General features: G+C 32.0%; 1 protein-coding gene across 1 annotated transcript in view; it reads left to right on the top strand.

Moving 5' to 3' along the window:
- LOC143052013 (uncharacterized) overlaps nucleotides 1-11135 on the top strand; it is a 49751-nt gene extending 38616 nt beyond the window's left edge. Inside the window, exon 7 of the mRNA XM_076224987.1 lies at nucleotides 6465-11135. Within this exon, the coding sequence (XP_076081102.1) occupies nucleotides 6465-6982 (518 nt within the window). The 3' untranslated portion in view covers nucleotides 6983-11135. The remainder of the gene's footprint in view (nucleotides 1-6464) is intronic.
- The last annotated feature ends 1113 nt before the right edge of the window (nucleotides 11136-12248 follow it).

The following is a 12248-nucleotide window of genomic DNA, read 5'->3' as shown; positions in this document are numbered from 1 at the left end:
AAAAAAGATTAATTTTGTAGTTGTAATTGGCTTTGAACTAGGTTTTGCCGGTAGATGATAAGTCTCCAAGGGTGTCATCAGTTCAGTAATTAATGCAGCTGTACTTTAATGAGACAGTTATTTCATTGGCAATTATACCACATATACTTATTTCTATATCTCTTGAATTGTCAATTTATAAATTAAGAAATTATTAAGAAACTAAGGTTAACATTTTCCCTCGCAAATTTGACCTAAAATAGATTTTGATACTATTTCAGGTCTATTTTGGTCATATAGCACTTGTGTTTCGGTACTGATAATTTTTTGGCTTTCAAATATTTGGTGTTGTGCGTTCTTAATAAACATAACTCCAGAATAGCGCTTCGGATACATGAAATTATAAAGCTTTTTATTCAGTACACTTAGATCGGTACTTTGTGTTTTTTGTCTTTTTTTTTTTTTTTTGTGCTTCGTGTTGATGTGATGAGTCAACCACTTACCAACTGATTTTACTATTTCTTCATATGTTGTGCCGTAACTCAAATATCTTAGTTTGGGGAGGGGTAAGCATATGTGGCTGAACTAAGTGTGGTTGTTCCTTTTGAACGGTTTTACATTTTGTCATGTCGCGGCCTGTTATACCTTACTATACGCTACAATGTATAAATTTGGAAATAAAAGCACAAAACTTTGTAAACAGATACATATGACAAGGACATCCACTTGTTTTCTTTTGTCCATCTGATGAGTTAAGCCTTTTTCAACTAATTTTAATAGTTCATTCTTATGTTGTACTGTTATACCACTGTCCCAGGTTAGGGGGAGGGTTGGGGTCCCGTTAGCATGTTCAACCCCGCCACATTATTTATGTATGTGTCCTAAGTCAGGAACCTGTAATTCAGTAGTTGTCGTTTGTATATGTATTACATATTATTTTTTTTCGTTCATTTATTTATATATAAATAAGGCCGTTAGTTTTCTCGTTTAAATTGTTTTACATTGTCATTTCGGGGGCCTTTTATAGCTGACTATGCGGTATGGGCTTTGTTCTTTGTTGAAGGCCGTACGGTGACATGTAGTTGTTGATTTCAGTGTCACTGTGGTCTCTTGTAGAGAGTTGTCTCATTGGCAATCATACCACATCTTCTTTTTTATATGTTAAGTTGGAAAAAAGTAAAATAACAAAAATACCGAAATCTGAAGCTCAAACACATCAAATGAATGGATAACAACTGTCATATTCCTGACTTGGTACAGGCATTTTCTAAAGTAGAAAATGGTGGATTAAACCTGGTTTTATAACTAGCTAAACCTCCCACCTGTATGACAGTCGGATACAATTCCATTATATTGACAATCTTGTGTGAACAAAACAAACAGACATATTAGGTAAAAATGTCAAAAATTTGGTACAGCAGTCAACAGTGTGTTATAATCTTTATCACTATAAAAACAAACAAATATGTAAAAACACAAAAAGGTATATACACAACGCACATACGCAAAAATAAAGGACAAGAATACAAAAGAATTTTTTTTCTTATATATTCGATTTTTTTAATAATTAAGGTATGGTGTGTCGCATTGAAGATTACAGTTTTAAGTCTGTTTTGCTGATTATATGTAAATTTATTGAAAAAAAATATCTACCCATGGTTCTGTATTCTTCCAGAATATCTACGACCACTCTCTTGCTCTATTCTTAGTTCTTAGTGTAGTGTCATGTAGAGGGACATTCAAACTAATAAGTCGAAAATAAACTGACATGGATAAAAAGAAAAAAAAGACCATGAGACAAACAATAGTACACAAAACACAACATTGAAAACTCGGAAATGAGCAACACGAACCTGGGGGTAATCTCGGGTGCTCCGGAAGGGTAAGCAGATCCTGCTGCACATGTGATTCCGTAATTCCGTCATTCCGTCATCCCGCAACAAACCATTATACGGAGTGTTTTTTTTCTAAACGACTTCAGATTTTGGGCTGATTTCTGGTATGTGAGTTAACCATGATGAGTTACAAATCAAGTTTAAGTTTCGTTCCGCTCCACCATTTTTTGCCGAAATTACGGGCTATGGACTTTGATGAATTGTTGAAAATCACAGTTCAGTTATACGGACTTTTTTTATACGACCGCAAAAATTTTAATTTGTTGGTCGTATATTGCTATCACGTTGGCGTCGTCGTCCTGCGTCGTCGTCGTCGTCGTCCGAATACTTTTAGTTTTCGCACTCTAACTTTAGTAAAAGTGAATAGAAATCAATGAAATTTTAATACAAGGTTTGTGACCACAAAAGGAAGGTTTGGATTGATTTTGGGAGTTTTGGTCCAAACATTTTTGGAATTAGGGGCCAAAAAGGGCCCAAATAAGCATTGTCTTGGTTTTCGCACTATAACTTTAGTTTAAGCGAATAGAAATCTATGAAATTTTGACACAAGGTTTATGACCACAATAGGACGGTTGGGATTGATTTTGGGAGTTTTGGTAACAACAGGTTAGGAATTAAGGGCCAAAAAAGGGCCCAAATAAGCATTATTCTTGGTTTTCGCACAATAACTTTAGTAGAAGTAAATAGAAATCAATGAAATTTAAACACAAGGTTTATGACCACAAAAGGACGGTTGGGATTGATTTTTGTTGAGTTGAAGTCACAACAGTTTATGAATTAGGGGCCAAAAAGGGGCCCAAATAAGCATTATTGTTGGTTTTTGCACCATAACTTTAGTATAAGTAAATAGAAATCTATGAAATTTAAACACAAGGTTTATGACCATAAAAGGAAGGTTGGGTTTGATTTTGGGAGTTTTGGTCCCAACAGTTTAGGAATAAGGGGCCCAAAGGGTCCAACATTGAACTTTGTGTGATTTCATCAAAAATTGAATAATTGGGGTTCATTGATATGCCGAATCTAACTATGTATGTAGATTCTTAATTTTTGGTCCCGTTTTCAAATTGGTCTACATTAAGGTCCAAAGGGTCCAAAATTAAACTTAGTTTGATTTTAACAAAAATTGAATCCTTGGGGTTCTTTAATATGCTAAATTTTAAAATGTACGTAGATTTTTAATTATTGGCCTAATTTTCAAGTTGGTCCAAATGGGGGTCCAAAATTAAACTTTGTTTGATTTCATCAACAATTGAATAAATGGGTTCTTTGATATGCCAAATCTAACTGTGTATGTAGATTCTTAATTTTTGGTCCAGTTTTCAAATTGGTCTACATTAAGGTCCAAAGGGTCCAAAATTAAACTAAGTTTGATTTTAACAAAAATTAAATTATTGGGCTTATTTGATATGCTTTATCTAAACATGTACTTTGATTTTTGATTATGGGCCCAGTTTTCAAGTTGGTCCAAATCAGGATTCCATATCAAGTATTGTGCAATAGCAAGAAATTTTCAATTGCACAGTATTGCACAAAAGCAAGAAATATCTAATTGCACAATATTGTGAAATAGCAATTAATTTTCAATTGGAGTTATCTTTCTTTGTATAGAATAGTAGTTGATAATATATGTTGGAAATTTGCCAGACATGACTATGATGTCATTTTCTATTTTTATTTGCCAATAACTTTATGTAAATAACTTCATTGGAAATTTGCCAATATAAAATGTTGCTGATGAAGTTTTTTTTAGCTTAAAAATTGTGTCCATACTTGTTCTCATTTCAGATTTCATAAATAAAAAGAAAATTTCTTCAAACATTTTTTTGACAGGATTAATATTCAACAGCATAGTGAATTGCTCAAAGGCCAAAAAAATTTAAGTTCATTAGACCACATTCATTCTGTGTTAGAAACCTATGCTGTGTCAACTATTTAATTTTAGATTTAAATAAGTTTGAAGAACAAATCTTTAATTGATTTGTAAAATCTTGACATTTGTTTGGTGCAAAAAACCCATATAATGTCAAAAATTTGATCACAATCCAAATTCAGAGCTGTATCACGCTTAAATGTTTTGTCCATACCTGCCCCAACTGTTCAGGGATCGACCTCTGCGGTCGTATAAAGCTGCTCCCTGCGGAGCACCTGGTTCTAAACGCTTTCAGATATTGGGCTGATTTTTGGCATGTGAGTTAACCAAGATGAGTTACAGATCAAGTTTAAGTTTGTTTCACTCGGCTAATTTTTACCGAAATTACGGGCTATGGACTTTGATAAATTGTTGAAAATCACAGTTATACGGACTTTTTTTCTTAACGCTTTCATTTATTGGGCTGATTTTTGGTATGTGAGTTACTCATGATGAGTTACAGATCAAGTTAAAGTTTCGTTCCGCTCCGCTAATTTTTTTCTGTAATTTCAGGCTTTGGACGTTGATAAATTTTTGAAAATCACAGTTATACGGACCTTTTTTCTAAATGCTTTCAGATATTGGGCTAATTTTTGGTATGTAAGCTAACCATGATGAGTTACAGATCAAGTTTAAGTTTAAGTTTTGTTCCGCTCCGCTAATTTTTGCCAAAATTTAGGGTTTACAACTTTGAAAATTTTTGAAAATCACAGTTATACGGACATTTTTCTATACGCCTTCAGATTTTGAGCTGATTTTTGATATGTGAGACTACCATCATGTGTGTGTCCACATGTGTTATTAAAATTGCAGATTTTTCAACTTTTTGAGACGGGGCCATTCATGTCGCTTTGACACATCTAGTTGCCATAAGGTTTTTCGGTTTCTCTAAGACAAATTAATTCCGATTGTCCCTTTGGTATCTTCCGGCTGTTTTTTGGGGAAAGACGGCTTCAAGCCGTCAATCCCCTATGGGGTTGACCAGAGTGACATTCCCTCACATCATTCATTTTGTTTTTATAGCGTGGAAAACCCCCGAAAATCTTACTGAAATTGATGAGAAGGAAACACACAAATGAATAGATTGACTTTAAACACTTTTCTACACATTTCCCTTCTGTTTCTAGCGAAATTATCCTATTTTGAGCTGTCTTTTACACTATTTACGTTTCTTTTACAATCCGGAAAAATCAGTATGACGAGATATTCTAAATATATCCAACCTACATTATGTTTTATAATGACGTCATTGTTGGAATGCCAAACTATGCAGAAGCAGGGATATCCTTCACTGGTTATTTAAATCACTCTCAGAGTTTGTGCACAAATGATAAATGGTTATTTTTTAAATGTAAACATAATTATGTTTGATGTAGATGATTCAATCATCAACATGCAATACTTTAATTTGTAGGTCAACAACTTTCAAAGTAAAAGTTCGTGGAGATACATGAGATTGGGGAGAGAAACGATTTTTTTCATTTTTTCTGTAAAATTCTGTTTTGTGAATCTTCCTCCAAATCAGGAGCACATCAATTGATGAGTAATTATCCACTAAAATAAAACTTGAAAATGTGACATTTAGTATACAATTAGCATGATTAGTAGTCTTCCATTAAAACTTTAAATTGTGTGTACCAACAAGTAAATCATTGTAATGGTAAAAAAATAAAATTTAAAAAAAAATGCATTTTATAATTTAAACTTAGTTATTCATGAAATTAACAAATATTTCAAAATGTAGTATCTGGAAACAAGCTTCACACAGTTTACATCAATCATATTATTTTTTATTAGTACCTGTATCCCTGTGATGAGAGTTGTAACTGGGAACTTTATCAATGGAAATTTAAAATTAAATGGATTTTTCAGTCCTAACTTTCTTAAGAAAAAAATTAAAAAATCTTAGAGTACTGTCACAAAAAATGGGAAAATAGCCTAGCCTGCAGATCAGTGGTACACAATTAAGATTTCAGAAAACATTGTAGTTGTTGTTAAATGACAGAAATCAGTTGAATTTTACATAATTAACTATCAACTTTAATCGAATGTTTAGATTTAGAAGATGCAGATCTCTTGGTCCCAATTGAATCCTAAAGTCATGAAAGTAAAAAACAAAATTAGATGAAACAACAATTGAATTCAAGATTGTCAACTTTTGTACATGTTTTAGCTGTTCTTTTTTCATTCTTTATATGAAGACTATCAAAAGATACCCCCTTTCCCCCCTTTCCCCCAAAAAAAGAAGAGACAAGGGCCATCTTTCCGCTCAGAGCTATTCAGCTCTTTGATTATAACTTATTTGCTGTTCACAATTTGAAATGAAAATGGTAGACATTTAAAAAAAACACCGTATTCCACGTTTTTCATTTCAAATTTAAATAAGTTTACAGCAAATACTTTAGCACAATAAAATACTGTCTTTGGTTTAGCTGTATAACTTGATTGAACATATTTTTAATGTGTTCATATTTTTGTTGCATGTTGCATGTTTGTATACAAGAAGAAGTACTAAAAGGTGAAATAAAAAAATCAACAAACGTTTCCGTGTTAGAGACTAATTCTTGTATGATAAAACACGATAAAGTAAATATAAGATTGAATTGATAAAAGAAAGACTAGCATATTTCTAATTTATTTGTCAACTTTCTCAATTCTAAACACATATTTCTTTATAACAGGTATGAAATCACCTTTTCTCAATGAGAACTGGTTAGATCATGAGAAGATATTCGATGGAAAATCGGCTCTACAGTTTATCAATGTCACTGTTGGAGCAGTGTCAGGTATTTCTGTTAACACGCATTCGACAAAAGAAAAAGTTGAAGGATTCGATATTGACATGGAAACAGTAATTGAAACATATAATAGGATCGTACAATCAGAAAACGTTTCCACTTTTAGCAGCAACGCTCCGGTGTTTAGTAACGATGCCCATTTACAAGAGACTCGTTTAAGGAAAGTAGACAAGGAACGCACACGATACAGACTCTCTCGTCGCATGTATAATCAGATAGCGGTAACCCATATTCCTTTTCAACCAGGGGATTCCGGAACTTGTATCTATGTTTGTGACAATTCACTGGAAAGGTACGGCTGTATTGGAATGGCTATTGCAAATCATCCAGGTATCGATGGTGGAGCTATTGTAACGCCAATGAAAGATATACTGAAAACTTTTCATTTGGATATAAAATAGTATAATTGAATCATACACTATTTTGAATAGAACTGAATAATACAAAATTCACGTTGTTCAAATAATAAGCCATGAAATATACATCATATAAACTAGATACAAATATAAACATCCTCAACTTTTGATTTTTACATTTTTTCGAAAGCAAGTCTGAAAACCTTTATTGGTCAACTTAAATGGGTATATCCGCTTCGTTCAGACATAAAGCATAGAGCTAAGAATGAATCTTATAGAGACAACAATGCTTTTGACAAGAACATCACATACTATACTATACTATTTGCTTAAGTTTGGAAACAAGAATAATAAAGTTCTTATAATCTTGGCTATTACATATACTAGTAATCGATAACATTCATACAATACGGAAAACAAAATATTGATTGATCAACAAATCATTTGTAAATATCTAATTAGTCTTACTAAATTGAAGGTTTGGGTTGGGTAAGAGGACTCTCTAAGAAATATTTGTTTACCATATTTATCAGCGTTAAGGTATAGTTAAAGGCTAATGTGTTTGCAAATTAAATAAATTTGTTTCTATCTATTGAGGAAAAAAGCCATATATATTAACGGAAAAGGCACTTGCCGTTGCTTTTTATTTGTTTAATTTGAACAGTCAATCCGAAATGAAATATAAGGGTTGGACATTAACATATATTCTCTTAGTTGCGGATCTACAAGTTTTGATTTGCACACAAAATTTTCATTTATCTAGTGCTTAAAGCTTGAAATAAACACCACGTAAAATGTGTATTGCGAAGTAAAGTAAACCTAAACTTGTTTACAACTCTTCATTACTAAAATATCGTTAATATATTTGAAAAGAACCTTATTCAAAAAAGCTATGTAATGTTTATAATTTCAAATTGGTACTCCTCCACCTAACTCGAGCTAGCCGTCAACAATATTCTTACTTGTAAACTTACATCTCATGTTCCGGATATTTGTCAACAAACTAGCCACGTGTCTTTGCTATTTAAAGCAATAAAAGTTTTCATGCAGCGGTGATTGGTAAAGTGGTATATAAGCCGATACATCTATCTCCATGCGCTTTAAAAAGAGGAAATTTCATTGTAGTAATTGCACATGATTTATGAGTTAAAATGTAGTAATTGCACATGATTTGTGCGTTTAAATGTAGGTGGGCTATGAGAGGGAAATTAACACCTCAAAAACTTACGGCTTATTTAAATAATGACCCACATCCGTCAAATCCGTGATGTTTGGATGAAGGACCGTTATCTATCATAAAGCCTCCGGGCTTTCTCATGTTTAATGTGAATCTTCCAAGAATAAACAAATTAAATCGACTTGAAATAAAAAATAGTTCAAAATAAACATTTATTAATGAAAAAGACCCACAAAGTCATGCAAGACTTAAATAACTGAAAATGTCGATCACTTAAATCACACATTATAAAATTAACTGTTCAAACAATTGTCCATTCCATCAATGCGTCTAGACTTCTTTGAATCGATGATCAGTAAAACTTCCTATGACTGCTTTAATATAAACATAAAATGTCTTTTAGTCTCTTTTGTCAACACTGTATTTGAAAAGGAAATGGAACAATCTCTGTTTTGAAATCGAAAGAAAGTTTTTGCATTAGTCCAATTAGATGTCTTCAATAAATGTACATAACTTAGGAATAATCATGACGAATATGATTTGGTTATTTGTGCTACTTTATATGAGCTAGCAAAGAATTCGGATGTGTCGATACTACACAAGCTCAACACCACATTTAACCATCTTGCAATAACTAAACTTGTAACTTGTGTGTGCAGTTTATATGATATTAATAAAATTATATATATAATTAAATGATTAAGAATTGTATCCTCTACTTCAGTTTAAAGTGACATGCTTTCATGCCTTTATCGCTTGGTATTTTTTTTTACTATGCATGCTATGGTTTTTTTTTTACTATGCATACTATGTTTTTTTTACTCTGCATACTATGCTTTTTTACTATGCATACTATGTTTTTTTACTATGCATAATATGTTTTTTTTACTATGCATACTATGTTTTTTTTACTCTGCATACTATGTTTTTTTTACTCTGCATACTATGCTTTTTTACTATGCATACTATGTTTTTTTACTATGCATACTATGTTTTTTTACTATGCATACTATGTTTTTTTACTATGCATACTATGTTTTAACAATTGTGTTTTTGTTTATTTGTGGTATTTTTCAATGAATTAAATAATAGATAAAGTTATGATGTTACTACTTAAACTAAGTATTTTTTTAATTATTTTAGCAATGTTTCAACATAATGGTTTCAGAAAAGTTTATGTTTAGAACTTTAAACCTGATAAGAAATGAAAAGAACACGTTAAAAATTGCATGCATCCGAAGCGCTTTTCTAGGTTTATCTTCATTAAGAAAGGTCAAAGCCTAATATTTGAGAGCCAAGGATGCATAAGAACCGAAACAGCCACGGTCACATTTTTTGGTTAAACTTGTTTGTTTGTTTGGTTTTGGTTTCTTCATCATGTTTATTCGAAGACTTAAACCATTAAATTTAAAAACATTACATTTCTATATTTGTTTGTATTATAAATAATGGGTAGGATTTGTAATTAAAACAAATGTGTCTAATCTAAAGTTAGTTTTTATGCCCCACCTACGATAGTAGAGGGGCATTATGTTTTCTGGTCTGTGCGTCCGTTCGTCCGTCTGTCCCGCTGCAGGTTAAAGTTTTTGGTCAAGGTAGTTTTTTAAAGATTGCATATTTTGGCGTTAATATTGAGTCACTGATAAGGTCTTTGCATCGGAACTAAACACATTTATTCTAAAAACAGTTGTTGGCATGACACGGGTTATGTTCTTCTCATATATGTTATGATGGTATGATACTAAACCCCTAACGGGAAGGATTGTGCCTGATGTTCATATGATGAAATCATAATCTTTCAGTCAGTTTAATTGAAGTCTGGAGCTGGCATGTCAGTTAACTGCTAGTAGTCTGTTGTTATTTATGTATTATTGTCATTTTGTTTATTTTCTTTGGTTACATCTTCTGACATCAGACTCGGACTTCTCTTGAACTGAATTTTAATGTGCGTATTGTTATGCGTTTACTTTTCTACATTGGTTAGAGGTATAGGGGGAGGGTTGAGATCTCACAAACATGTTTAACCCCGCCGCATTTTTGCGCCTGTCCCAAGTCAGGAGCCTCTGGCCTTTGTTAGTCTTGTATTATTTTAATTTTGGTTTCTTGTGTACAATTTGGAAATTAGTATGGCGTTCATTATCACTGGACTAGTATATATTTGTTTAGGGGCCAGCTGAAGGACGCCTCCGGGTGCTAGAATTTCTCGCTACATTGAAGACCTGTTGGTGGCCCTCTGCTGTTGTTTTTTATTTGGTCGGGTTGTTGTCTCTTTGACACATTCCCCATTTCCATTCTCAATTTTATTTGATGAAGTTGAAGTCCAATCAACTTCAATCTTAGTACACATGTTCCCTATGATATGATCTTTCTAATTTTAATGCCAAATTAGAGTTTTTATCCCAATGTCACGGTCCACTGAACATAGAAAATGAAAGTGCAGTGGGGCATTCGTGTACTGAAGACACATTCTTGTTTGGAACCTGCTTTTTCTTTTTCCTGTTATTTTGAAATGAGTACATAATGTGGATACTATAATGTTGTCAGCATTAATACTTTGTGAATTTGGTAAATTAAAGTTATTGAAGTGCATTTATCATTTAAATAAAAATAATTAATTTTACTAATTAATATTCGCCAGGAAATAAAAAAAAAGTTGTCAGCGTTCTGTATATTTCTATCCAAAATTAAATCTTCATTTATTACTTAACAAACAGCTATATTATTTTATGTGCAGGTACATTTTGTCCAGACTAATGGATTCGTCTAAGATGTAGTAACAATTATCCCTATAAACGATTGTCTTGTTATATATAATTAATAACTTGTAAGTCTTATAGTTTTCATAGTAAGGTACTTTGTAATATGTTACAATTTTAATATAGTATTGTTAACATTTAAAACAAGCTTATAATCTAGTGTTAGACGCTTACAAATCCAATTTAAATTTACATTCAGTTTCTTGTATTTATTGTGAATAATGTAGATTATGATTGGTGATTAAAGTGATACATTTATTTCTTATTCCTAAGTCTTTATTTTTCCATGTTGTGTTTGTTGTACCTTACACGATTTCCCTTCGTTAAGAAACATTCTTCTGTCGTATGCATCAATTTACTTAAGTTTTAACTTGACAAAGAAATGACTTATTTTATATATCAGTGAAAAGATATGTACTCGAACTGTATAGATACCAAGTATTTCACTGGTGGTTTCGAACGAAAAGTCAAAATAATTATGGAATATTGTTACTTACTGTAGATATATTAAATAGGAGAGTTACAGATGACAAGTGAGATATATGGATTTTACAATTATACCATTACATGTTGATTTTCATTGATATAATATACTGTCTTGTATTTGTTCTTGTCAAAAGTCTCAACTTGAAGTCAATAAACAGTAGAATTTACCCGGTATGAGTATAAGGCTCTGCTCAACAATTTCTTGATGCACGTTTAATGCGAACGACTACACATCAAAAGTTGAAGATATCACCGGTGCTTAATGAGTATTGTTTTCCCTTCAATTTTAAAACGATACCGTTAATATTGTCAGAAATATAAAAACTGAACTGTTAACAAATACTTCATGCATATTCAGGACGAGAATTTTGACAGATAGTATACATTTGTTTCTTTGGTTGATGTTTTTTTTATTGCCAACTTTGTCAGACTTTCATAAAAAAAACACCCTAAAGATACTGATTTGTGATTTCATATTGTATAAACATGTGTCAACTCGATTTATGCATGTAATAACATTACAGTCGTTCCCAAAAAAATGGGTACAATTACAAAATTAGTGTCGCCGTCAAATAATCACAAAATGCAAGCAGAATATATGTAACAGATAATCTTTTTCGTGTTTTAAGTGATTAATATGTATACTTAAGTACAATCATATTCTTTTGTGATGCAAATCGTAAATATATTTGTGTGATTTTCTATTCCAAATACGGAAATCACACGAATTCCGAATGTCGCCAAGAAAAACTTCAAATATCGGTGTGAATTAAAATACTTAATTTCATCTGAATCGTGATTAGATTTACGCTTTTTATTAATCGGATTTTTGTGACAAAAATGTCGGTTATTGATTTGGGGATGTACGGCGGGCGGGCGGGTGGCAATCAAA

The sequence above is a fragment of the Mytilus galloprovincialis genome, chromosome 11, assembly GCF_965363235.1.
Source record: "Mytilus galloprovincialis chromosome 11, xbMytGall1.hap1.1, whole genome shotgun sequence".
Lineage (NCBI taxonomy): Eukaryota > Metazoa > Mollusca > Bivalvia > Mytilida > Mytilidae > Mytilus > Mytilus galloprovincialis.
This window is presented reverse-complemented; position numbering and strand designations above follow the sequence as displayed.